The 27,490-nt window shown below is 43.1% G+C and overlaps 2 protein-coding genes across 4 annotated transcripts; both read left to right on the plus strand.

The window, feature by feature from the left end:
* Positions 1-3: 3 nt before the first annotated feature.
* IREB2 (iron responsive element binding protein 2) lies at positions 4-21,052 on the plus strand. 2 transcript variants are annotated; one of them, XR_014027714.1, is made up of 23 exons: positions 4-202; positions 2,291-2,380; positions 4,752-4,917; positions 5,742-5,879; positions 6,314-6,532; positions 7,003-7,072; positions 7,402-7,585; positions 8,500-8,639; positions 9,625-9,796; positions 9,897-9,997; positions 10,784-10,900; positions 11,332-11,491; positions 11,939-12,074; positions 12,540-12,624; positions 13,191-13,347; positions 13,891-14,015; positions 14,554-14,658; positions 14,732-14,874; positions 15,305-15,452; positions 15,540-15,662; positions 16,798-16,983; positions 17,425-17,782; positions 21,019-21,052. XR_014027714.1 is itself a non-coding variant. In XM_081337551.1 (22 exons), the coding sequence occupies exons 1-22, from the start codon at positions 184-186 to the stop codon at positions 17,533-17,535; spliced, it is 2,895 nt and encodes a 964-aa protein (XP_081193677.1). In that variant the 5' UTR covers positions 4-183; the 3' UTR covers positions 17,536-20,963. The 2 variants fall into 2 exon arrangements, 1 of the variants encoding a protein (XP_081193677.1); XM_081337551.1 differs by lacking the exon at positions 21,019-21,052 and having other exon boundaries at positions 17,425-20,963.
* Positions 21,053-22,362: 1,310 nt separating this feature from the next.
* HYKK (hydroxylysine kinase) lies at positions 22,363-26,934 on the plus strand. Of its 2 annotated transcripts, XM_081337552.1 has the most exons (5): positions 22,363-22,656; positions 23,003-23,355; positions 24,105-24,247; positions 25,166-25,349; positions 26,112-26,934. In XM_081337552.1, the coding sequence occupies exons 2-5, from the start codon at positions 23,010-23,012 to the stop codon at positions 26,555-26,557; spliced, it is 1,119 nt and encodes a 372-aa protein (XP_081193678.1). In that variant the 5' UTR covers positions 22,363-22,656; positions 23,003-23,009; the 3' UTR covers positions 26,558-26,934. The 2 variants fall into 2 exon arrangements, with proteins under 2 accessions (XP_081193678.1, XP_081193679.1); XM_081337553.1 differs by having other exon boundaries at positions 22,363-23,355.
* Positions 26,935-27,490: the final 556 nt, after the last annotated feature.

Raw genomic sequence — 27,490 nt, forward strand, 5'->3', positions numbered from 1 at the left:
GAACCGGGAGAGCCCCGATGAGGGAGCGGGGAGGACCGGGCGGAGGCGCTGAGGGGCCTGCCGGCTGTCTCTCTCCCTCCCTCGGTGCCTCGCGGTCTTTGAGGGCAGGGCCCCGCGCCCCCCTCGGCTCTTCTTCTCTCCCCCCCGCCCTCCTCCCCTGGCATCCTTCTTCGGGAGAGGAAGATGGAGGCGGCCCGGGCAGGTCAGTGGCGGCGGGGAAGGGGGCGGGGACGGGGGCCAGGGTGGCAAAATGGCCCCTTTTTCCCTTTGTGCCCGCCAGGGCCGGCCTCCCCTCGGATGGAAGGGAGAAGGAAGCTGTCAGCCATCTTTCTCACTTGCTTGCCTCTCCCCCCCTCCCCTTAAATTAGTTTGGCCTTTCCCAGCCTGGTGCCCCCCCTCCCCAAGATACCAGCATGTGTGGGGACTACAATTCCCATCACACACACACACACACACACTTTCTGGGCTTTAAGCTACAATTCCTGTTTCCTTTGGGGTGCAGTTCCCATCATCCCCCTTATCAGGACTGAAACCCCAGTTCCCATCATCAGGGATACAACCACTCCCATCATCCCTGTCCATTTCCCTTGGGGTACCGTTCCTCTCACCCCCACCCCCCTTATCAGGACTATGAAACCACAGTTCCCATCATCCCCTTCTATGCATCAGCATCCCCATTCCATCTTTTAAACAGCGAGGGGTGGGTGGGTTTTGGGGATGTTTTGTAAAAAAAAATTGTAAAACTTTTTAATAAAAAAAAAGAAACAGCGATTGCCATCATCCCCTTCCACGTCCTTGGACTACAATTCCTATTGTCCCTCTCAGGTTTCATCATCCCCTTCCACGTCCTTGGACTACAATTCCCATTGTCCCTCTCAGGTTTATCAAACAGTAGTTCCCATCTAACCATTTCTTTTGGGCTACAGTTGGTGTCATTCAGTTCCCCTCATCCCCTTCCTTGGGCTGTTATTCCCATCATCCTCGCTCAAGGTCTATTAAATGGTTCCCATTATCCCCTTCCATAGGCCTTACACTACAAGTCCCATCACCCCATCTGAAATCTGTTAAGCCGTGGTTCCCATCATCCCTGCCCTTTTCCCATGGGCTGTACTTTCTGCCATTGCAATTCCAGAAGTGTTAAATAACAGTTCCCATCATCCCCTTCCATGTCTTGGCTACAAGATCCATCATCTGCAGGCCTTCTGCGTTCTTCCCATTTTCATGCTCCCTATCCACATTGGCTTGATTCAGTTCTGCCTTTTGCGGTGCTCCAAGAAATGGCAATATTGGAGGCTAGACAAAAAAAATACTGAGCAAGAGATTAGCAAAATAAGGGGCTGGTTTCTTTCACCTGTTAATTTTCTGCTGCAGTATGTTTCTCCATCATGTAGCAAATTAGATCCCAGCTCTGTCTGCTGTCAGATCTGTGTGCTTGCATAGTAGAAAAAGTGGAGATGAGTGGGAAGCACGCTTTTTCTGTGTGGATTTGAAAGCAAAGTAGTTTCCACCAAGTCACAATCTTTATCTACCAAAAATTTTCTTCCTGGGATTCAGGGATATATCCACATGTTATGGACAAGACTTCCTTCTGAAGGTTTTAAACCTTGGGTACCATTGGAACATTTGTGATAGACTCAAGCACACTTGTATTACCCCTCCCAAAACCACTTTTATTAAGTAAAGTTAACTCCCTATGGTAGAGGTAAAGACAACTTTATCTATAATTCCTCGAGTACTAGTTATAAGTAAAGAATATATGTTCTGCTCTTTAACATTTTATTTTTTAAAAAGTTGTTTTGTCTCCAGAATGTTAAATATAATTTATCATGTATTAATGAAGACAATGTGTTAGTTTTATGTTTAATTGTACTGAGAGTAGATTAGCATCAGTGGGATTTGTTACTTAAGATTTAAGCTCTATTCTTTTCAGTTTCCAAGTATGACTAAACCTGGATGTGGCCCAATATTTACCAAAGTGGAATTAGATCTGTACAGTGTTCTAAAAAAAATTAATGTTATATATAGAATCTATTATGTATCTAAATTCCACTTAAATTAGAATAAAAGTAGTTGCTATATATAAAATATAGTATCCACTGCAAATTTATAGGAAAAATACAGGAACATGTTAGTCTTGCAATCTAAATATTTATTACTGATTTTTTAAATTTAGTAGTAAATTACAGTGCATTTAATGGGTATTACTCATAGTGAAAATGGATAGGATTGCAGCCTTCCTGTCCAATTACATACACACACACAATAACTAATAATCTGTCTTGTTTTTCAGGACACCTGTTCCAGCACTTAATTGAAACACTGAGCGACAATGCAGACAAAAAGTTCTACAACATTGCTAAACTAGGAGGCCCCAAATATGGTAAAAATATATTTCAGTTGTGTCTTTCTAATATAAACCTAATAAATCTAACCTCATTAAGATTTTTTAAGTAGTCTTAAAACGAATATGGGGATTGGTGGCCTTGTTACTGAGCCCATTCTTGGGATTATGCTGCAGAGTTGTAATCCTTAATGCTTTCTCTATTAAAACTGAATTAATGTGTCTGAGGGTTGCTATTAATTTCCTTCTTCCTGGATATTCAAATTCCAGTTACAAATAGATACAGCCTCCTTTGAATTAACTGCAGTGGGCCATTAATGTGTTGTTGTTGTTGTTGTTATACTAAAGGAAGTTAGTTCATTTTAACTTCTTGCTCTTTTTTGGTTCCATGAGAAACCTGTGGACCCCTTTCATAACACAGTATTGCAAAATAATATTAACTCCTCTGGTGACACTACATCTAGAAATGATCTTCCTTAGTTCAAACGTATTTATTTTGTTCTACTTGAAAGGTTTGGTATATTTTCAAATTAATGGAATCTATTTAGTGAATTTCAGAGAGGACTGCAGAAAAAACGTATTCAAAATTATAGCCTTTGTTTATCAGTTGGTTCAGCTGGGTGTTGTCACACTGCTGTTTTCCTTATCTTTTATAAAAAGGACGGAAATTCTGCTTGCTATGTGTACTTTTCAAGAAGCAAATAGTTGACCATATAAAACACTGTCTAAAAAGCATGATAGGGGAGTCTATTAATTGCTCACCTTCCTTCCAGAAGATGGCCAGGATCTTTAATTTACACTAGACAAACGTGGAGGTCTTTTGAAAGAGGAGCTTGAGTTGCTCATCTGGTCTTTCAAATTGTTTGTCATTTCATTTATATCCTGCCTTCCTTCCCTAATGGAAGTGCATTGAATGATGAATTTGATTCCTGGATACGTGTGAAATCTCCCCATATGAATATTGAAAGTTGAGATCAGAGCCGTTAAGTTATTGATGAACTGTTCTTGGTTCTCTGTCACATTGAAAACCTTGAAGATAGTTGTAAAATTGTTTGGTAGTCACCGGAGTGTATGTTTTGAAATAAGAAACCCTGTTAGGGAATGTCTGTTTCTTACTTAACAGTCCAAACTGCAAACACTCTTGTCAGCTCATAAACACTTTTCTATATGGTTAGCCTTTGATGAATCACTTAATGAGGGAGAAATTACCTTGTCTGCCTTAGAAAACTCATCTAATTTAAATGAAGCTAGTGAAGCCTGCGGCGATAGTTTGCAACCTTCAGAGCTGAAAAATTATTATGTGGGTCTACTGACACAGGCTTGCTTTATGCTTATTAAAAAGAATAGTTGCTTTTTTCTTTCCGAGGTGGTGGTTGCAAGCTCGCAGACTTGCAGAAATTTCCAGTGCCCTTGGACAAATGTTGTCATAATTCATTACAACAGAATTATCTTTTACCTCTTCTGCAATCCTTAATAAAGTTAGCAATCTAATTTTGAAAGGTTCCCTAACTACCAGCCGTCTCTACTGCTTGTAACAAGTCATGTGGTTTTCAGTAAGCAACATTAAATGGATTTATTGAAATACGTGCTTGCCGGATTCCAAAATCCAAGAACAGAACATGTGAGCTCTTACTCCCGGCCTGTACTCAACCGTAAGGAAACTTAACACCAGGAATAGCAGCAAATGCTTCTTAATATCTTGCGTATTTTCAAATGGTGCTTAAAGGAAAAGCAATTCAATTGCCAGCTCTTGCGGGTTATAAAGTAGGCTTCTCCCGTATAGCACAGGTAGTCCTTGACTTATGATGGCAGTTGAGCCCAAAATTTATGTTGCTAAATGAGACAGTTAAGTGAGTTTTGCCCCCATTTTATGACCTTTCTTGCTCCAGTTGTTCAGCGACTCGTTGCAGTTGTTAAGTTAGTAACACGGTTGTTTCAGTGAATCTGGCTCCCCCATTGACTTTGCTCGTCAGGAGGCCACAAAAAGGGACCATCACATGACCCCGGGACACGGCCACCGTCATAAATATGAGTGAGTTGCCAGGCGTCCAAATTTTGATCACGTGGCCGTGGGGATATTGCAACGGTCGCAAGTGTCACAAGTCCCACTTTTTCCAGGGCTGTTGTAGCTTTGAACGGTCAATGAACGGACTGCTGTAAGTTTGAGGACTGTCTGTAATCAGGACATAGCAGCTGCCTTACGTCAAATTTGTTGGACTAGCTCAGTTGTACAGATTGTGTTGTATCGCAGCTCTTTTATCTCCCCGGGCAGAAATCCCTTTATTCCAGGATTCTCCAAACTTGTCAACTTCAATTCCCAGTTTCCTAATTTAGAAGGAAGCCTGTGGCAGGGATACCAGCACCAGCGTTTATCCTCAAGCCATTTAGCTACTACTCTGTCCATTTGCAGATCTCCTGCCTTACACCATACGGGTCATGTTGGAAACAGCCGTCCGCAACTGCAATGGCTTCCTAGTGACAGAAGGAGACGTGATGAATATCCTGGACTGGCAAGCCAAGCAGAACAATGTTGAAGTGCCCTTTTGCCCTGCCAGAGTCCTCCTCCAAGATTTCACGTAAGACCCGCTTTTCCTGAGTTCTCTGTTTTACTTAGAAGCTGATGAGTTTTCCTAAATGTCCTGGGTGGGCCTTTCTGAGTATTTAGATTTGTCAGAAATTCAGGTTGTCGTGAGTTTATCCTGGCAGTGGCTCTGAAGCAATAGCCAGCAAAAGTCTTGTTAGGATTGAAATAACAAAAGATCATTACGGCAAGTTGTATGTTTCAGGAGAGCTCCGTGCAGGCATTCAGACAGGATTTTTTCCCAATGAGCCTAACTGACAGGTTTGTCCTCCACTTTGCCACCAAGCTGTTGTCTTCTCAGCCAACGTACGATGGGACTCGCATGTTAAATGTAGCCATGATGTGGCTGTGTAGTTTAAGCTTTGCCTAATGCAAGAAACCATCCATTATCTGTGGTTTAGAGCAGGGGTAGGCCACCTTGGCTCTCTTATGACTCGTCGACTTCAACTCCCAGAATTCCTGAGCCAGCATGGCTCAGCTTGGAAACCTCTCCCTTTCCCCTCAGCGTGGCTGGCTCAGGAATTCTGGGAGTTGAAGTCCACGAGTCATAAAAGAGCCAAGGTTGCCTACCCCTGGTTTAGAGCAATGTGTGAACTCAGCTGCTGTGGCTTAAACCAGGGGTCTCCTCCATGCTGGCTGAGGAATTTTAGCAGTTGAAGTACACAAGTCTTAAAAAGTGGCCAAGTTTGGAGACCCCTAGCTTAAACCCTAGTTAGAATCGCTGTTAATCCTCTTAGTGAGATGGATCCCACCTTCTTTGGATCTACATTGCTGGCCTTTTAGATATACTAAGTAGAAAACCTTGTTCCCTTTTGCCAGTGGAATTCCTGCAATGGTCGATTTTGCCGCCATGAGGGAAGCGGTGAAGAACCTCGGAGGAGATCCCACACGAGTCCATCCTGTCTGCCCAACAGATCTTACAGTGGACCATTCTTTGCAGATTGACTTCAGCAAATGGTATCCGTCGAATTGTCAGCTTCCTTATATTTTGCTGGGGACAGGTGGATGGGGCCCAGTCTTGAGAGAGTGGAACGCTTGTCTTTAAGTGGGTAGGCTCAAAAATGGGGTGATGTTGATCTAATGTAAGTACATTGAATCTCCTTGTATTGGAAGCAGGAATAGGGAATTTCACAAAAACACACAATATTTCTGGGATCTTCCATTCCCAACAACCCAATCAGATTTTGAGGTACCAATATAAGGCAACTAGTATATATTTTCTCTCTCTCTCTCTTTCTCTCTCATTAAAATTGAAGTTCCTTTTGCCTGTGGAGACTAAAAAACAAAACAATACTAATGTTCGTGTCAAAAGTATATATTATAATTTAGCATAATAAGAATTCAAAGGACTGCAACGAACAAAGCATTCTCTCCATTTCATTTTTGCCCAGTGCAATACAGAACGCTCCGAATCCCGGAGGCGGTGATCCCCCACGGCCCCCTTCCTCAAAACTCTCCCCGCTTAAAGCTCCTCGGAAGCTCCCCTGCCGAGACCAGTCCAGCTGCAAAGGACCGTGTGATGGAGAGTCAAAACGGAACCCAGGGCAGTTTTCTGTGCAGATCGAGAACACCCCCCTCTTGTGTCCTTTTCATCTTCAACCAGTGCCTGAGTAAGCTTATGTTTTTACATTTCCCTCCTGGCTTTGCAGGGTCATTCATGTTAGGCAGTCAAAAGCTATCAGTTAGCGAGACTGGCTTCCACCCACATCTTATCTGCACTCACGTATTAAGCTTACTTTGGAACCAACATCAAACCACCTTTGTGGCGAAGGATTTTCACTGATGGGAAATTGTATATGTTAGTTTGTTTATAACATTTATTGGCCGCTCATCTTACCATAGGGTAACTGTGTAGCCATCAAAATATATCTATATGTATACAATTAAAACATAAATAATTAAAATAAAACATTAAAACCTAAGGACACGTGGGAAATAGCACTTTCACCCACTAACATTCTATTTTTCATTGTGCCAAATTTCCTGGAACGTTAGCAAGAAAAAAAACATTTCTTGGGCTGTTTTTCTTAGTACTGCAGATAACGGTTTAAATATGTTTTTCCACCTTTCATCTACTTAGGCCTGAAACAGTATTTAAGAATCAAGAAATGGAATTTGGAAGAAATAAAGAGAGACTCCAATTTTTTAAGGTACGTTGCTTTGAAGGCAATGTGACCCAGGAGAATTTGATAGAAAGGCACTGATTATTATTTGTTATGGATAGATAAAGATGTGCCAAGATCACAAATGATCTCCCCTCTTCTTTCCTACTATATAGAGGACAGGGGAAATTCTCGTATTAATCCCCACTTCCCCATAGGAAAGAAATTAGGAGTAGCCAGCTGCTCTGGGGATGCAATTCTCAGAATTTGCAAGTGCCATTTATTGGGGAGGTGTCAGAGTGGAAAATGCTGATTTAGAAAGTGTGAAACTAACATGCCTTTTCTGTCTGTCTGTTTCTTTTTATGAATTAAACTAGTGGGGTTCCAAAGTTTTCAGAAACGTCTCAGTAATTCCTCCCGGGACAGGGATGGCCCATCAGATGAATCTGGAACACCTGTCAAGAGTAGTATTTGATGTCAAAGACTTCCTTTATCCTGACAGTGTTATTGGCACAGATTCCCATACAACCATGGTGAACGGCTTGGGAATCCTGGGATGGGGTAAGTCGCTTGAAGAGGCTTTTGAATATCTTTCTAAAGAGATTGATTGGGGTAATATAGGTACAAAGATTGTTAATTTTTAAGAACAGGATGGTTGGCAGCCCAGTGGCTCCCCAAGTTATTTTCAAATGTCAGCATCATGGTGGTCTCTGTTACTTAAATTGAAACACTTTTAGATTACAGTTCAAAAGACAGGTCGTGCAGTGTTCAGAAGAGACGAAAGATTGTGGGCAAAAATATTTCCTATAGCTATTACTGCACAGAGTTGTTCCCTTTGTCTTCAAGGGAAGTATTTTTTTTTGTGTAAGCATATTCTTGCACTCGTCACTATTTTGAAATTGTGCCCTCTGGTTCCCTTTCATTAGGCAGCCCTTTTAAGAATTGTGGCCCTGTATTTACAATTAAACAATAGCCCGCAAAACGTAACTTAAAAAGGAATGGATATAAAGAAGGTGTCCAGGGTTGTCACCTCAGTTTTCCTTGAACACCACTTGCCGGATAATTTTCTTCTGAAATATATGTAGAAGCTATGGGGAGATATACCAGTTTATATCATGAGTGGAAGAACTGTAAAAATGGGTATTGATAATAACACAACTTCATAAAATCCTTGGGGTGATGTATACAATATACTTTATTTAGGCATATAGCCAAAAGCCACATACAGGAAGAAAATGAGGTCCAGATCCAGGTTTCTTTTGCTGAAGATGAAAAATGTTAACGTTTACCCATTGAAAGGTCCACTCTGTTTCATCTAAGGCATACGTCTTCCAGACATGAATTTAGGACAATATTGAATTTTTTCAGTCCAGCCTGTTTTATCCATCAGACGAAAGAGCGCTTGGATAAAGATTTCGTCGTGGTGTAACGCCTCCGTCTTTTAAGCTGTTCAATGCTCTTCTTGCCCCATCTAGGGACGGGTGGAATTGAAACAGAAGCGGTCATGCTGGGTCTCCCCGTCACCCTCACTTTGCCCAAGGTGGTTGGGTGTGAACTGACTGGGTCGGCCAGCTCACTTGCCACATCCATCGACGTAGTCCTGAGCATTACAAAGGTACGTCAAAGCTCCCTTTGGGGCCAGAGAGGCAGTGTGGTCATGTGCAAGCAGCCACCAAAGGTAAAACCCAGAGTTGTGAACCACAGGATGGATTGCCATATCTAACTTTGAAATAAATATTTTTTTAAAAAAAACTGTAGATTTCTCAACAGCAGTGCCATTGACAAATTATTTTGCATACCCTCAATGCAGATAATAGATGCCCTGCCAGCTTCATGACTCGGCAGCCAAATCTCTACTAAAGCAGCCGTTCTTAGCAAATGTTCAGTGTTCTTCCCACACTTATTACTACTTAGCTGGATAAAGAAGCACTTGCCTCTGGGAAGTTGTAGAACAGCAAAGTTTCATAAGGAGAAGTTGTCATTGTAGTAAGATTTAATCTTACTGTTCTATTAGGGAAGAATTGGGAGGTTTCTGCCTTCTGGGTACCCTTGTCTTGTTTGTGGCTATCAGACGAGTGTTAACGCTGTAATTACAGTTGGGTTATGTCATGGCTCCTCTGTTGTTGTTTGTACACTGAATAAAGGAAGAACATTTTTTTGCCAGAAATTGGCAAAAAAGGTTGTGAATCACAATCATGTGACCAAAGGACGCTACAACTGATCATAAATGCAATCCAGTTGCCAAGCTCCCGAATTGTGACCACATGGCCACGGGGGCTGGTACACAGGTCCTAAAATGCAAATATAGCTTGTAGGTCACTCTTTCCAAGGCTATCGCAACCGAACTGTTATTAAACAAATGGTCATAAGTTGAGGGCTACTCGTACTTGGCGTGGATTTTGGCTTCCCTGCCAGAATAATTTTGCAGGCGGTTCTTAATGTAACTACTGTGTCTCTTGCTGGTTAGGAGGGGGCTAGGTCTGATGGATTCCCCTTTTTAAAACCGCTAACCATTTATTTAAAAAAGCAATGATGCTGTAGCATTTCCCCCTTGGCCGACATATGATACTGGAGGGTTGTTGTTTTTTCTGTCTCCATAGCAACTAAGACAAGCAGGGGTGTCTGGAAAATTTGTGGAATTCTTTGGCCCCGGCGTTTCCCAGCTCTCCGTTGGGGACCGAACCACCATCGCAAACATGTGCCCTGAGTATGGTGCGATTCTGAGCTTTTTCCCTGTAGATGATGTAACATTAAAGCACTTAAAGCATACAGGTAAGGCTGACACCGTAGGAGGAGATTTGGTTGGCTAAAGCAGCCTCATTAGTTGCTCAATCTTTGCAGATAGGATCAAACTTTTGAATTTTTCTCATAGGCTTTGATGACACCAAACTCAAGTCCATGGAGACGTATCTTAAAACTGTGAAACTGTTTAGAAATTACCAGTATTCTGCTAAGGAACCTGAATATTCCCAGGTAAGCATGGAAGGGGCCAGCCTTTTTCAAAGTTATTGTGTTTTGTTTGCCCCTCTTGTCTTTTTTCTTAAAGATTAGCCTTTTCATTCGAAGGCATTTATTAAACTCCCAAGAAAATCACCATTTCTCTAGACTGAGGCGTTTTAGGCTCTTTCTTTTCAAACAGGTTGTTGTGCTCTCATAGTAACATCTAATGAATTATTGGCAAGGGAATAAATTCCTTTTTAATACAGTTGATGATTATTTTATTCATATTTCATACTTCTTAACCACCCATCTCCCTCAGAGGGAGGGGGCTCTGTTGCCAAGGCTTCTAGAATGAAATATCACTAGGACTTTTGAATAAACGCCATTATTTAAGTGGTTGATCTAAAGCAGGGGTCTTCAAACTTGGCCCTTTTATGACTTGTGGACTTCAACTCCCAGAATCCTTCAGCCAGCATGCCTGGCTGAGGAATTCTGGGAGTTGAAGTCCACAAGTCATAAAAGGGCCAGGTTTGAAGACCCCTGATCTAAAGCATGTGTTTTCCAATAACATACAAAGCGTAAAGAGATACGGAATTCAAGATACCGCCTTTTTTTAATGCCAGCTTGTCTTCAGAAATGTTTGTCAGTATATTCTAAAATAGAATAACAGAGTTGGAAAGAACCTTGGAGGTCTTCTCGTCCAACCCCCTGCTTAGGCTAATTATCCTTGCTTTTGCCCTGCTCACTTTAAAAGCCAAACACCAGCACAACAGCATCAGTCCTGAAGTAAGAACTAATTAAAACATTTTCCCCCATCAGATAATACATATTAACCTGGCTTCTATAACGCCGTATGTAAGTGGTCCCAAAAGAGCCCAGGATAGAGTGGCTGTAACGAACATGAAGAGCGACTTTCAAGCCTGCTTAAGTGAAAAGGTATGTAAAGTTTTGAAAGTCCATCCGGCTGTTTTAAATGTTGGCAAGGGAATTCCCCTCTGGATATTGGAAAGCCTTTTCCTATTGGTTGGAATGTTTTGAAGATTATAAGAACTATCTAGAGCAGAGGTCTTCAAACTTGGCCCTTTTATGACTTGTGGACTTCAACTCCCAGAATTCCTCAGCCAGGCATTGGCCATTAACTGCTTGTCCCAAACCCATCATAACTGAAGTAGGTGACGCAGAGTTTCCAGATTAACTCATTTGTGGCCCTTCAGTTTTTTTATTTCTGTCGTGAGGATTGGACTGGGCAACATCAAAACCTGTATGGGTCCCAGAGTTCTGGTGTCTCCCTTCTTAATTCCCCAACAGGGAGGAACGTCTGGTGTGCGGTGGGACTGACTCTGCAAACCCCCTGTTTGATCCCCTAGGTTGGCTTCAGAGGCTTTCAGATCCCCGCCGAAAAGCAGGGCAGGGTCATTCCTGTGGAATATGAAGGAAATGAATACACGTTGGCTCACGGATCGGTCGTCATTGCTGCCGTCATTAGCTGCACCAACAACTGCAATCCCTCCGCGATGCTAGGAGCAGGTACACGGGCTTCTCTGGCATTTCCTACATCATGTTGCTGTAACGACCACAATTGGGAGCTGAATTTCCATTGCTAAGTGAGGCGGTTGTTCAGCGAGTTTCTCTTCCTCCCCCCCATCCCGACTATGACCTTTTTGACCACCGCCGTTAAACGAATCACTGCTGTTGTGAGGCGAATTGTGATGGTTATTAAAATGAATCTGGCTTACACACACCCACTGACTTTGCTTGTGGGAAGCTGACTGGAAGAGTCACAAATGGCGATCACGTGATTCTGGGATAAATACACACCCGTTGTCAAGTGCCAAATGTGACTGTGCGGATGCTGCGGTGGTTGTAAATGCGAGGATTGGTCGTAAGTGTGAGGACCAGCTATCCTCCATTTGCAAAAGGGAAAAAAAAGGCAGTCGTGGCATTATTGTAACAGCGTCTTCCCTTTTCCATTAGGTTTATTGGCTAAAAGAGCCACTGAAGCTGGCCTGGCTGTTAAACCTTACATACGAACCAGCCTGTCGCCGGGGAGTGGAATGGTCACCCATTATCTCAGTTCCAGCGGTGTATTACCATACCTCAATAAACTTGGGTACTATTTTCTTTGCTCTATTTTTTTATTTTTTTCACCTGCTTTGCACAGCTTTGTGTTAGACTTAGCAGAGAAGATTCCATTTGTGGGGTTTTTTTTAAATTTAAAATGAAGGTGCCCGTTAGTGACCCTGGATCATGCCCACCCAGCAGTTGTCTTACCGCTGAGCAAAGTCCCTTTCCTTCAGACGAGTGTTTCCCAATTTTGCTAACTTCTACATAAGTGGACTTCAACTCCCAGAATTCTTGGCAGCGGCTATACTAGCTTGGGCCATTCTGGGAGTTGAAGTCCGCCCATCCTAAAGTTGCCAAGGTTAAGAATCACTGCCCTACTGATTTCCACCTTGAAGGCCCAGCTGTTGTGCAGCAGCCCTTCCCTAGATTTCACAAATGCCTTGTTTATTGAAATGCAGTGAAAATGTGAATGAATCCAGAGCGAATTACAATTTCCTGCTGTTCACTGTAGGTTTGAGGTCATTGGCTATGGCTGTTCCACCTGTGTGGGGAACACTGCCCCTTTGCCAGAAGCCATTCAGAATGCGATTGTCCAGGTAAGCTTTACTTCGTGAGCTATCTGAGCAGAGTGTACATTTTTGCAGTGCTGTATTTTGATAGGTGAATGCTTATTGTAAATAAGATTTTGTCCTTGCTGATTCAGCTGGAAGGTGGGTGGGTGGGGAGATGGGACAGCAGATCTTGTTTAACTGGGACATCAATGGCCTTAAAACCAGTAGGGATTGTTTTAGCAATCCCCTGGTTTAATGCACCAGGATAGAAACCAGGCGACAGTGAATTCTAGTCCTGCCTTATCCATAAAAGCCAGCTGGGTGATTTGGGGTCAGCCTTCCCACCACCACCACCTCTTTCAGTCTAACTCACAAGGTTGTCGTCACGAGGAAAATAGGAGGAAAGACTGTTAGGTTCGTTGGCTGCCTTATTTATCAAAATCAAAGGCGGGGAAATAACTACACAAAAACTACATCTGCAGAATTTGGTTGCTTTCGGCTTAAGAACAAACTCTGGCTTGAGTTGCAGGGAGGTGGTTTAGAAGAGAATGAGAGTACCAAGAGAGGGGAAAAAATCCTATTTTGTTCTCTTTTTTGTTTTTTCTGTTCAGGGTGACTTGGTGGCGTGTGGCGTTGTGTCTGGAAGCAAAAACTTTGAAGGTCGTCTCTGCACCTGTATCCGCGCCAATTACCTGGCTTCTCCATCCCTAGTTGTTGCTTACGCGATCGCGGGAACTGTGAACATTGATTTCCAGACTGAGCCACTGGGTAACTGCGTTCGTCTGGCTTGAATTTGTCATGTGTGATATTGTCAGAGGGAGCTCTCTTACGTAGGAGTTGAAAGCCCTGTTCTGTAGTGCTCTTTGGACAATTATCTACAGTAGTGGTTAGCAGTTGCTGTGGCCTTAAACCTGTATCCCAGCATCTTTTGCCAAAAAAAAGCTCTCCATGGAAAATATCTGTAGTTCAGGGTGGACTATAGAGTCCTTAGTGCTGTCTGGTGGTTTTCTTGCCGACATCTCATTACCCAACTAGGTGACACAATCAGTACTCAATGATCACCCATCACAGCACCGTCAACACCTTCAGAGCACAGATGTTGTTACCTAGTTGGGTAATGAAACGTCTGCAAGAAAGCCACCCAGCTCAGAAGAGCGCCAGAGATCTCACAAAAGCTCTCCAAAGTGCCATCTGTGATCCCGTGTTCAACCTTACAAAGAAAACCTTTGGACTTTACTTGCTTACTTTTCACTTCTCTGAGTAGCTTCGGCTGACTGAACATTATCTCTACCATTCTCCAATCTGTTACAGGGATTAATCCTGAGGGCAGAAATATCTTCCTGCGTGATATTTGGCCTTCCCGAGAAGAGCTTCAGCAGATAGAAGAGGAGTTTGTAATAGCGTCCATGTTTAAAGAACTGAAAATAAAATTGGAGGTAGTTTATTGTTTTTCTTTCATCGGAGGAAGGCTATGCAGGTAGTCCTCAGCTTACAGCTGTTCATTTAGTGACCCTTCAGACCTACGTCAGCAGCACTTAAAAAAAAAAGCAACTTACAACCTTTTTCTACACTTAACGACCGTTGCCACATCCCTGTGGTCACGTGATCAAAATTCAGCCACTTGGCAACTGACTCATATTTATGACGGTTGCCATGTCCCGGGGTCACATAATCCACTTTTGCGATTCTCTGACCAGTGATGCGGAAGCCACATACACTTAACTGCCACGTTACTAATTTAACAACTGCAGTGATTCACTTAACGGCTGTGGCAAGAAGAAAGGTGGTATCAAGGGGCAAAACTCACATTTAACAAATGCTTAGCAGCAGCAATGTTGGTTTCAAGTGTCATATGTCGAGGACTACCTGTATACCATTTGGGCATAAAGCAGGATCAGAGGACCAGAAACAAAAAAAGGGGGTTGTTGATTGTTTTTCTTCTCTTAACGAAAATGGTTCCTCCTTCTTTCCCAGAAAGGAAATAAGCGTTGGAACTCTCTGGAAGCGCCTGAGTCCACTTTGTTTACCTGGGATTCAAAGTCCACCTATATCCGATGCCCTTCCTTTTTTGACAAGCTTGTAAGTAGGCCGGCGTTCGGCGTGAGCGCGTCCGTTCAGAATGTGCCGGATGCTCAATCTTGTCTCTCTTCAGGCCAAAGACCCGCCTCCTCTCCAGGCCGTTGAAAACGCTCACGTCTTGTTGCACTTGGGCGACTCGGTCACCACCGATCACATCTCACCCGCCGGAAGCATTGCCAGGGGAAGCGCCGCCGCGAGATATTTGATGAGTAAAGGGTGAGTCTTCAAAGAGGAGGGAGACGAGCAGGATTTCCAGTTCCTCCTCAGAAATTCAAATTTCAATCTGTATACCTTCCTTACTCTGTACACCGCCCCGAGTCCCTCGGGAGAAGGGCGGTTTATAAAAACAAATAAATAAATAAATAAATAAATAAATTCCTTTCACCTGGCAGAGAGAAACAGAGCAGGCCTCCTTAGTTGCAAAATGGGATTAACTGAGTGCGCTTCGTCCTTTTAGGTCGGAATTTGCTGTAAACAAGAGATCTTTCTTTCCTTCCTTCCTTCCTTCCTTCCTTCCTTCCTTCCTTCCTTCCTTCTCTTTCTTTCCTCCCTCCCTTTCCTTCCTTCCTTCCCCCCTCTTTCTTTCCTTCCTTCCTTTTTCTTTCTCCTTCCTTCCTTCCTTTCTTTTTTTCTTTCTTTTTTTCAGCCTCACACCCCGCGAATTCAACTCGTACGGGGCTCGTCGGGGGAACGACTGTGTGATGACAAGAGGCACCTTTGCCAACATCAAGCTTTTAAATAAGTTCATCGGCAAGCCGGCCCCTAAAACAATCCACTTCCCAACAGGGCAGACGGTGAGGCTATCATCACAAAGGAAGTTTATTATTGATTATCTAACCACAGTGAATATCTGGTGACCTGGCTCTTTGTCCTAATTGCAGCTGGATGTGTTTGATGCTGCTGAATTATATCGGAAAGAAAACATCCCTCTGATTATCTTAGCCGGCAAGAAATACGGTTTGGGCAGCTCAAGAGACTGGGCCGCCAAAGGACCTTTTTTACTGGTATTCCATTTTTACTTAAATCCATTGTTGTTGTTGTTGTTGTTGTTATTGCTGCATTTATAACGGTGTTTCCGTGCACCTCGGCATATGCTCATGCGGGCCACATGACCATGGAGATATGTCTTAGGACAGCAACCCCCCCAACCTTTTGGGCACCAGGGACCGGTTCCGTGTAGAGAGGTTTTTCCGTGGACCGGAGGATGTGTGGTTTTGTGTGCTGCCTGCATCCCACAGATGGGGCTTTGCTTGTTTGCGCAGACCAGTTGCTGGCATGCCACGGCCCGGTACCAGTCCACGGACCGGGGGTTGGGGACCCCTGTCTTAGAATAAAGCTGACTCCTTTAGCTAAGAAACGGAGGTGAGCCCCCACCCCCTGGATTCAGACATAACTGGACGAGGGAAACCGAAACCTCTACTTTTTTATAGTTAATGCAGTCGCAGGAATATATCTAATTGCAACAATCTCTTTCCTCTGTTTCTCTTAGCAAGGGTTGCTTGCATTTTGGAGTCTGGTACAGTGCTAGGGACACGGTGGCTCAGTGGGTTAGGACGCTGAGCTTGTCGATCAGAAGGTCGGCAGTTTGGCGGGTCAAATCCCAAGTGCCGCGTAACAGAGTGAGCGCCTGTTACTCGTCCCAGCTTCTGCCAGCCTAGCAGTTCGAAAGCACGTAAAAATGCAAGTAGAAAAATAGGGACCACTACGGTGGGAAGGTAACAACGTTCCGTGCGCCCTTGGCGTCTAGTCATGCTGGCCACGTGACCACGGAGACGTCCTCGGACAAGCGCTGGCTCTTTGGCTTTGAAACGGAGATGAGCACCAGCACCTAGAGTCGGAAACGACTAGCACATGCATGTGCGGGGGGGAACCTTTATCTTTTACCTTACAGTGCTAGGAGGCACCGTTATTCCTGTAGACTGCCAGGATCCTCTCCCCAGCATTTTTCACAGGATTGCAAATGGGCCTAAACTCAAGTAGGGATCCCAGTGCTTCTGTTTGTCCCCCTGTTTATTAGCCTTCCGAGAAAACCCGGGATTCTCCATTTTAAAATCCAGACTCCTGGATTAGAGCAGTATGGCGGAACGAGACAGTATCTGAATTGGATTAAACTTTCTTTCCCCCCCTCCCCCCCCACAGGGAGTGAAAGCCGTGATTGCAGAAAGCTACGAGAAGATCCACAAAGGCCACTTGATCGGCATGGGCATCGCACCCCTTCAGTTCCTCCCGGGGGAGAGCGCACAGTCTTTGGGCCTGAGTGGCAAAGAGCAGTTTTCTATCTTCTTCCCTCAAGAGGTATCGCCTGGAATCACCCTCTGTGTAAAGGTATCGGCTCTTTCACTTCGCCGGGTGATTCCGCCGCAGTAGTTGATATTTTGGGAACGTTTGCTTTCATCATATTTTTTCTTAGGCCTTTTTTTATAAGGGTGGGGGGGCGGAGAGCGAGAAAAGGAAAAATAAAATAAGGCACAAAGTAAATAAGCGGGTTGTTGACAAGCTTTATTTATAGTTGTTAAATTTTGAAACCACCTACCTTATTTACAGAGCGAGTGAGTGTATTTATATTTTACCTTATGACATTAGATGAGAATTTTCAACATTGAATGTGTTGTTTTGGAAACGACAGGTTGTTCGCAAAATCTGTGTAATGTAGTCAGCAGACACTGGTGGAATCCAGTGTCAAATTTTACTATCCCTGGAAGACACAAAAGTCTCTCACTGACCTGTGAATTTGTCTTTTTGTTTAATTTGTTTCTTCTTCTGAAGACGAGTACTGGCAAAGCATTCCAGGTGGCTGCCTCATTTGACAGTGATGTGGAAATCACCTTGTACAAACACGGCGGCGTGCTGAACTACATGGTCCGAAGGCTGTTGTAAAGCCCTGTTGCCACCTCGGAGGACTGCCAACTCAGCCAGCCTCTTGAGGCCTCGGGCTGAGCCTTCCTCTCCCGTTGGAACTGCTGACAAAGCCCCATTGTGCTCAGATAACTTTGTTCATGGATGTAAAAGATTGTGAAATTGTTGTAGTGGCCGCAGCGAGGTCCTCCCGGATTTTAAAATACTCCGAATGGTGCTATTGACGTTGTTAGACGTTGACGTGTGTGTGTGTTGTGGAAAGAGAACTGTAAGTATGAGGGGAGGGGGGGGGGTTAATCTTAGACCATTTTGTATATAAATTATGTGAAAAACCTGAAACTGAATTGTGAAGATTTTAAGCTAGATTCCTTAACAGTTCTTTTCTCCCTTGATTTTTTTTTCTTGGCACCTTTTACCTTCCTTCTGCTGTTTCTTGGTTTGAGCATAGCACACGGTGTAATGATGTATGACTCCCTTGTTTTAAAATTGGGAGGATCCACAGTTCTGAAATTGAACCCAAACACCCACCACCCTTTCATCCAATTTATGGTACCAGCCACCCACTCGAAAGTTTAAGGAAAGCTGGCATAGTGTGTTTTGTTTTGTTTTTTTAACCAACCTTCCCCTGTTTCAGGGGTGGGCAACTCTGGCTACTTTATTCCTGTGGCTGAGGAATTCTGGGAGTTGAAGTCCACTGGTCATAATGTTGCCATTGTTGCCCCCACCTCTGCTCTATTTGGTGCCTTCCAGAAAAGGGGGGACTGTTTGCAGTGGCCTCATCAGGTGGAAATTTCTGGGAATTGGCCCAGACACTGAAGGGGATGCTCTCCGAGCAAAAAATCTTGCTCTGTGAAAAATTCCAAAGCTGAAATTCAATCGGAGGAAATGCTGTTTTCCAAACAGAAGCTGCAGTGACTTCTCTGGCCTCCTAGGTGTCCGTCTAAGGAGTAGCTGTCGTGGAATTTAATTGGATTTATTTTGTCTCTCGCTTAAATAACATCAGCTTTCTTTTCTCAACTGGCTTTGGCTGTTAACAGGTATTGAGACTATTGTCTGCTCCTTAAAAGAACAGAGAGGAATTCCTGTTTCTTCTCTTCAGTTTGTGCAGTGAACAAAACCTGTTGGGTTTGTAAAGTCAGGTGTCTCCCAGGTTTTCTTGCAATCGTTCTGCTCTTTCCCCAAATGACTATATTTGAGATAGTGAGAGTGACTTTATTCTGGGCAGCAAAGAATTTCTTAAGTCCCCAGAAGTTTACGGTAATTTTTGGTTTATTATTAACGGGAATTTCTGTAGCGGAACTATCCTGAGCTCATTTAAAAAGTCTCTTCCGCTTAAGATGTTTATAAACCTGGGCTTTTTATTAAACCAAAGAGACCCTATGTAAGAGAATAAATACGTCTAGTAAATTCTGTGTCACTAAAAGTATATATCCTGAAGTTTTGAAAGACAAATTAATTTGCACATTTACTAGATTTTTTTTAAGGCCAAATGATTACAAATATGGATTATAGAGGCAGGAACAAGTCTGCAACCTTTCTGCCCAGTCCCTTTGAACTTAGGTATTTTTCCAACAAGCTCCTTAATCTACAATCAGAGACATTTTTTTCTTGAGTCCATATTTTTTTCCCTTTGTTATTGAATTATTATTTTTTGCTGATTTGAATGAAATGCTTGAAGTTCTGTCTTGATGATCACAAAGGGCAAAAGATAACGATATCTCACTTTTGGTACCTAAATTATTATTAATTTTTTTTCAACTTCCAGGCATCTTCCGTATTGCTAGGTTCCAGGCACTGTTTTCCTCTCATCCCAAGTAAAATGCATGCCCTAAAAAAAAAAAACAGGGTGCCTTATAGACACCCCACAGTCCTCTAACCATGCTGGCTGGGGAATTCTGGAAGTCCACAAGTCTTAAAAGCTGCCAAATTTGGAGAGCCCTGCTCTAGACCGAAAACCAAAACCAACCCTTCTAACTTGGGATATTTATTTTTTCAAAACCTGTAATTGACATTGCCGACCCTTTTAGTAATCTGACAGTCCTGTGAAGTAAAAGCATCATCAGTGAATGGCCTCCTCCGTCTAGGTGCTGATCTCTGACATTTTTTCAAATGGGTGGGTTCAAATGTCCAGCTTCTCCCCAGCCCACCTCAGGTTACTGTTTTTGTTGCATATGTGGCCTACAGATTTTAGAAGATCCGTCCAATTGCAGTTCTCCAAGCATCACATCCAAATTATGATCCATATTTTAGGTCAAACCTGGGGGTGGGCAACTATGGGAACTTGATGAGTTGTGGACTTCCAACTCCCAGAATTCCTGAGCCAGCCTGTGGACTTCAACTCCCAGGATTCCTGAGCCAGGCTGGCTCAGGAATTCTGGGAGTTGAAGTCCATAGGTCATAGTTGCCCATCCTTGGTCAAGCTCATTGACACGGCTTGGCTTTTTTCCTCTTAAATTCAAAAGATAACATTTTGGAGGTCGCAACCCTATCCTTTTTTAAAAAAAAAAACCTTCAATTTCCTACGGACATTTGGGAAGAACTGACTATATAAGTAGATTGAATGGGAGATGGACCTAATGTGTGAGCCACCCAAGAGCTTGGCAGAGAGCCCTCATAGCCCTCCTGACTGACACTGGTACATTGTCATTGAATTAAAAAGCTGAAAGCCCCGAGCTGACCAAATCTCAAAAGATTTCAGACAGCTTTGGAAAGGAAAACGGGGTCTGAAAACACTACTCCTCACCTCTGGAGGACCTTAACGACCTCTTGAACGATATCACAGATCTGCAGACTTACATGGATTAATTCCCCTTTCTGAACCGATAAAAGCATAATGATTTAGACCAGGGGTAGGCAACCTTGGCTCTTTTATGACTCGTGGACTTCAACTCTGGGAGTTGAAGTCCACGAGTCATAAAAGAGCCAAGGTTGCCTACCCCTGATTTAGACACTGTGATAGGAGACCTGTGCAGTGCTATTAATTGGAAGCAAAAGCCCCGAATGCTTTTCAAGTTGGCAGCGCACAACGTATTTTAATCAGAAGGCACTGGGTGTTCCATAATCTACCCTAATCGTGGGTTGTCATGTGAGGCCAAAATCACAAAAACTGGAAACATGTCCGGTTTTCCCATTCTCTCTTCGATTTGGCTTCTGAAAAGAGCCATGATTGAGCCCTTGATTAGGTTGTTACCAGACGAGGGGGAGGGGAAGAGTTTTTTTTTATCAATTATACGCAGCAAAAGAATACCTGCATTTTGTTATTCTCACACGAGCCACTGCAGCTGAGTGTCTGCTCCTTTTAAGCCAATGTTAATGGATTACGATGGCTTCCAATCCACTAATAGGTATTGTATAGACCTCTTAAAAGACAGAAGTTGAATTTGCTGACAATTGTGCATAAAATGTTAAACTGATGTAAATTATTTTTAATAAAGAAACGCTGTACCATGTCTCGGCTGCAACTGGTTTTTCTTTTTAACCCCCTTGTTTTGGCAAATATTCAAGAGGACTAGACAAGACAAAGCTGCCGTAATGGCTATGGTAAAGTGGCTGAGGACGTCCATCACTTCCTAAAAGGTTTGTGATGTTGCACAAAGGTGAAATGAGCCAGGGTTGGTTGGCAAACATCCCTTTTTATGAACTGACAAGTTTGAAACGGCCTCCAGGCAAAGATACAAGCAGCTATCCAGATTCATTGAAAGAGATGGGACTACGTAGGCATCAAGCAGAGGCAGCTGGAAATTTCCACGGCGAGTTCTTTCACTCAGTCAAATAAGGGAGAAAAGATTCTTCCTTGAAATTCTTCCAAATTAGATTTGATTTTGACATTAAATGACCGGTTAAAGTTAAAACCATCATTTCTGTACAGAGAATGTATATGCATCATTGCCGTGGTCTGGAGTTGCCCATAAAGTTCAGTTGAATCTTAACAGTAAATCTCTCGCCTGAAATCTCAAATTTTCTTTTCTTTACATTCAGGATTTTTTTTATCTGCTTATTATAGAGGCTTAAATCTCTCTTATACTCCAAATTTATTTCTTGGTTCTGAGAGTTTGGGGTGTGTGTGTGGAAGTGAAGTGTAAAGTTGGGATCCTGTCTTATTTAGCATGACTTTATTTAACTGTGGTACACTGAATTTCTTAATTGGGTATGGCTTTGCCCAGCAACCAAAGTCACAAATCTTAATTAGTGAAACCAGTTGGCTTTACACCATAATTCAAAATCAAATCCCATTAACAGCCAGTCAGTGTGAATGCAGCTATTGTCCTGGGTTTCAAGGTTGTAAAAATTTCAGATCCAAAGCATCTGTGCAGCGTTTGAGCACCTAACGAAATCGTATAAGCATCTTGGAAAAGTTGGATTTATTTCAGTTGCCCCCCCCCCCGCCTCCTTTAAATCAGTTCTTTCCCAACCTTGGGAACTTTGAGACGTGTGGACTCCAACTCCCAGAATTCCACACGTCTTAAAAGTTCCTAAAAACGCTGCCTTAAAACCTTAAACAGACTTTGCAGTTCTGCAGAAATTGCAGACCAAAGCCAAAAAAAAATAAAAGCATAAATGGTAATATAGGAAGAGCATCAAAATGACAACTCTTCGGATGTAAAATTCCCTTTTAAAAGTCATGGATGGGGGGAAGATATTTACGCTCCGGGTGAAAATCTGTTCAATTTGGGCTTTTTAAGGTGATCTTAATAAAAAAAAATATGGTGACTCTGGCATCAGAAACACACAGAGAGAAAGGAATATAATCATTAATTAGACTTGGGATCAGAAAGGGGGCGGGAACTAAATTCCTTATAGCCAATTAGAAGCCTCCTTACAAACTCCCCGGGCGGCGACAAAGCAATGTCTAAGCCTGACTTTGATTGGACGGCAGCAGAGGCTGTTGCTTTGCAGGATTGCAGGTCGGATTTTCCCAACTTTTGAATGTAGTTGAATTTATTTAGGATTATTTTACTCCTGGCCCTATCCAACCAGCTGCCGTACTGCCCCATCTGGAAAGAAAATATTGCATTCTGCTTTAAGTTGCACGCACACACGTGGAAAACATGTCAGGTGCTCCCTGCGGACTCTGGAGAAGGTAACAACCCTATCTTTGCACAACTGGCTTACGGTGGAGAAATTTGTACGTTTGTTGCTCAGGTAAGACCTCCGATTTGAGTTTCAAATAGAAATTCTGCCCTTTCAAGTTCACACGTTTTGTTTTTGTCTTGCAGCAGGCCTTTAATTAGAACATATTTTTATATATGTTACAATCATCTGACTTCCCTCTCTTAATAAAGGAGGGTGTTGCACATCAGGTGTATTTGGAATAGAAAATAGCAAATAACTCTGATTCCAATCAGCGTATTTCTCAACCGTAGCGCCTTTCTGATGGGTGGACCTCCAGGATTCCCCAACCACCAACTTCGGACTTTGACTTTGCAATTTTGCCATTGCAGCTACTAATAAGTACGATAAGCCCAGCTTTTCTCTTGCCCCTCTTTAGATGCACCATGTCTTCTGGAGACCAGCAGCAGCTTCACCCCCTGAGTAAGCCAGCATTCACCGAAAAACAAGCCGCTGAACTGGTCCGAAGAATATTTGGCCTGGAAGTCTCCCAGCTCAAATCATTGCCCAGCTATGATGATCAAAACTTCCACCTGCGTGCTGCTTCGTTCCCAGAGAAAGGAGAAAGCACTGGGGACTTTGTCCTCAAAATTATAAATGCTGAAGATAGCAAGAATTCGGATCTCATCGAGGTGCAGACCCAGATAATGATGTTTCTGAACAGCGAAGGCTTTCCTGTGGCCATGCCCCATCTCACCCAGGATGGCAAGGTGATGTTTCTGGAAACAGTAGGTGAGGAAGCTAAACATACCGTTGGCATTCAAATTCTGCCTTTTTTTCCCTTGGAGATTCTCACTCCTCCAGGTCCTGGTTGTCCCAAAGGGGCTTTTCCAAAAGGCAGCTGGATTGTCTTAGTTGTGTTTTTTTTTCCTTGAGGAATTGAAGAAGCTTCTTGGATGAGAAGTGCAACTTTTTTTGAGGCACAAACTAAGAAAGTCCAGTAATCTTTTGAAAAGCACCTTTGATATTTCTGCTATTTCCTTCTTGGCTGGCATGGTTACAACTGAACGAACCTGCCCTTTGCTGCCTCTTATCTTGCTGTATGTATTTTTAAAAAAAACAAGGCATTTAGTTCTGTGGACTGATGTTTGCATCAAGAGTGCATAACTACAGTGTGTTATCCTAACTAAGTTCTCTATGGAAGTTGTTTTCCTTCATTAATAGCAGTTGGCACTTCCAGTTCGGGGCAAAACTGTGCCCATAGCTACCCATTGGTTTTCTTAATGACCCTTGCAAAAAGGACATACAATCGAGCAAGTCATGTGACTGATTTGTTTTACAAGCATTATGACTTACAACCATAAGGGTCATAATTTGAGGAGGACCTGAATAGGGTTCTGTAATATTCCACGTGTACTTTTTAAGGGTAAATATTTACTAAGAAGTTTGTTCCAAACTGGACTTTTCTAACAGAGAGGCATCTCAGCTGGGCAATAGCTGTGAAGCGACTTAGCGATTTAAGGTCTCTTTTTACCGCTTAGATACTGGATCCTCCACCCAGACATTTGCGGTGAGGTTGTTGAGTTACTTGCCAGGCAAAACTGTGGCCACCCTTCCTGTGACTCCTCCAATTCTCTTCGAGATTGGACAGATGGCAGCCCAGCTGGATAAAATGCTGGCAGAGGTGAGGTTTACATTGGGGCTTTACAGAAGGAAACAAATGGGAATTTATTTCCATGTTAGACCATTAGTAGAATTTGATCCCAGGTTTGCCTGGCCAAGAGACTTTGCAGCTTTATAGAGAGAAGGTGTAGGGACGCGGTGGCTCAGTGGGTTAGGACGCTGAGCTTGTCGATCAGAAGGTTGGCAGTTTGGCAGGTCGAATCCCGAGTGCCGCGTAGCAGAGTGAGCGCCTGTGACTCGTCCCAGCTTCTGCCAACCTAGCAGTTCGAAAGCACATAAAAATGCAAGTAGAAAAATAGGGACCACTACAGTGGGAAGGTAACAGCGTTCCGTGCGCCTTTGGCATTTAGTCATGCCGGCCACATGACCACGGAGACGTCCTCGGACAAGGGCTGGCTCATCAGCTTTGAAACGGAGATGAGCACCGGTTCCTAGAGTCGGAAACGACTAGCACGCATGTGCGGGGGAACCTTTACCTTTACCTATAGAGAAGGTGTGTAGGAAATTTACTACATGAAGCTTCCTGTTGAAACCACACTTTATATCAGCCAGCCAACATGGCTGGCTAGGGAATTCTGACAGCTGAAGTCCACAGGTCTTAAAATGGCCAACATTGGACACCCCTGCAATATATATTTCACCTTTCAATTGGACATTCGATAATTACAATAGACTCTAGCCAGACAAATAAACAATAGACAAGCCAGGATATTTGGGCTTTATTAATGCTTTATTAATAAAGTAATTATAACCTGGGATTCATCAGTGGGATTTAGGAACAAGAATATCCATACTAATTGCTGCATTAGAACAATAAAACTCTGTAGGTTAATCTGTCTGGAATAATGTTACTGGGTCCAAAAATATATCCTTCCTTGCAAAAAAAATTGATTTATTGTGTTTTTTTCTCTCTTCAAAGAAATTCCAACATCCGTTGATAAAAAGCTTACACAGGGGTGAATTTATCTGGAATCTGACAAATGTTCCTCTTCTGAAAAAATACATTTATGCTCTTGGCAAGAGCGAGCATCTGAATGCAGTGGAACAGGTGATCAAGCAGTTCCAAATTAATATAATTCCAAAACTGAGCACCTTTCGGCCCTGTAAGTATTTTTATTCAGTGTGATAAGATCTTCTCTTTTGTTTTTCCTTTGCACAGGCCATGTGAAGCTGGGGAAACAATTTGTTGTTATTTTAATTGTTGCGAACCATTCAGAGGCCTTCCTTCCTTCCTTCCTTCCTTCCTTCCTTCCTTCCTTCCTTCCTTCCTTCCTTCCTTCCTTCCTTCCTTCCTTCCTTCCAATTTATTTAGCCATGTCAACCATAAGGCAACTGTAGGTGGCCTACAGTGTAACAAAACACTTTAAAAATACAAATCATTATTATCAATAAAACTAAATGATGGGGTGGGGGGCAGTAGTCTGAGCAAGTGAAGAGATTGGATCTTCTTATTAATCTTATCAACCACCTCCAGTGTGATGTTTCCCCATTGTGAGATGGGCAGCTATACATATTGGTTGGATGGAGGATGGATGGATGGATATAGAAACAGACAGATGTGGCTGGCTGGCTGGTTGAATAAATAGAGATGATAAAGATATTTAGACAGATAGATAATAGATGAGAGAGAGAGAGGTAGACATAGAGATAAATTGCCTCCAGTGGTGAATGAAATCTGTCTCTCTGCCATTTTGCAACAACTGTGTGTAGCCTCACCCACCAGAATATCTGAGGAGGTCCATTCTTCATTAAGGCCACCCTAGTTGCTTTGTGATGTGAAACAGCACACTCGTCTATAAAGTTCACCATCCCACCATCTCTTCTCCCATAGTCTCGAGTGACCTTCTTTGTCCTCCTTGTCCTAGGCATCAATCATGGAGACTTCAACGATCACAATATTCTAGCCGACCTTGTTTCAACCTCTCCAAATCCACAGTACAGAATCTCCGGGATTTTGGACTTCAGCGATATGAGTTACGGCTACTACGTGTTTGAAGTCGCCATCACCATCATGTACATGATGATCGAAAGCCGAGAGCCTCTCTTGGTGGGCGGCCACGTCCTGGCTGGGTTTGAAAGTGTGGTTCCTTTGACCCCAGAAGAACGAGCCGCTCTGTTCCTCCTGGTATGCGGGAGGTACGCCCAATCCCTTGTGGTTGCCGCTCACACCACCCTCCTGCACCCTGAGAACGAAGAATATTTAATGATCACAGCCAAAACCGGGTGGAAGCATTTGATGATGCTGGTTGAGATGGGCCAAGAGACAGTTGAGCAAATCTGGTTCCAGACAGCAGAATCGTATCGGAAATGATCCGCCAGCATCTCTTGAGAACACCATTACAGATATTATCAAGTTGGAACCAGGGAAAAATTTAAAAGCCACAACTGCAAAAGGTTTACGTGGCTGGCAGAATTGTTTCCCAGGCCCAATGCACACTGGTTATACATATAAAAACAATGTTTGGTTTTATTTTGGCATGTGTGCCAGAAGAAGGAAAGGAAATGTCAAGCCCTGAATTATCAGGTTTTTGCATTCAGATGTTCAGCTGGGAATTTGCAGCAACAACTTATCTTCATACAGAACAGAAACTCATTGATATCTTCATTGGCACATTCTGCACTTTGTTGAATAAAGTGATGTTCTTCGTAGTTTTTGTCAGAGGGTTGGTGTGAAATACTCTCAGCTTTGGGCCCTATCTGGTGTGTAGAGAATCATGCAAAATTGTTGTAACTCTTCCCCTGAACATTCAATAGGTGGTTTTATTAAACTGTGTACATCTGCATAGCACAAAAGCCCCACGTGCCTTATCAGATTGATATCGATTTTAAAAATGGGAAATCCAAAGCTAATGTTGTGGAAACTTCATTTCCACCTCAAACCCATTGCCTCCTCTGGAAAACTCCACAACAATAGGCTGCAATACAGGGACGTTAGAAACCCACTGAGCCCCAGCCTGTGTCAGTCTTGCAATAAAGACCAAATTGCTGCTGGATTTCAATACAATATATAGATAAGACCTGTTGCAAGGTGTAGTCTGGTGTGTTTACATATTTAATTTCAAAAGACAAAACACAACGTTGGGGGTTTTTTTCACTCCCTACACATGGTTTGGAGCCCTGAGTGTGAATATTAGTTTGACAAAATTCACCCTTACTTGAGCTCCTTTCATCTCCATGCAAGTTTTCTTGACCGTTCAGAACATGGTTTGCCACCTCTTCTCTCAAGTTGCTTGTTCCCAGTCTA

The sequence above is a fragment of the Vipera berus genome (genome assembly GCF_964194415.1).
Source record: "Vipera berus genome assembly, chromosome: 12".
NCBI classification, from domain to species: domain Eukaryota; kingdom Metazoa; phylum Chordata; class Lepidosauria; order Squamata; family Viperidae; genus Vipera; species Vipera berus.

Coding starts and splice junctions, on each gene's coding strand:
- IREB2 (XM_081337551.1), top strand. Junction 9,797..9,896: donor AAAGCACTTAAAGCATACAG/GTAAGGCTGACA, acceptor TTTTTCTCATAG/GCTTTGATGACACCAAACTC. Junction 9,998..10,783: donor AGGAACCTGAATATTCCCAG/GTAAGCATGGAA, acceptor TTCCCCCATCAG/ATAATACATATTAACCTGGC.
- HYKK (XM_081337553.1), top strand. CDS start 23,010: ATGTCTTCTGGAGACCAGCAGCAGCTTCACCCCCTGAGTAAGCCAGCA. Junction 24,248..25,165: donor TGGATAAAATGCTGGCAGAG/GTGAGGTTTACA, acceptor CTCTCTTCAAAG/AAATTCCAACATCCGTTGAT. Junction 25,350..26,111: donor ACTGAGCACCTTTCGGCCCT/GTAAGTATTTTT, acceptor TCCTTGTCCTAG/GCATCAATCATGGAGACTTC.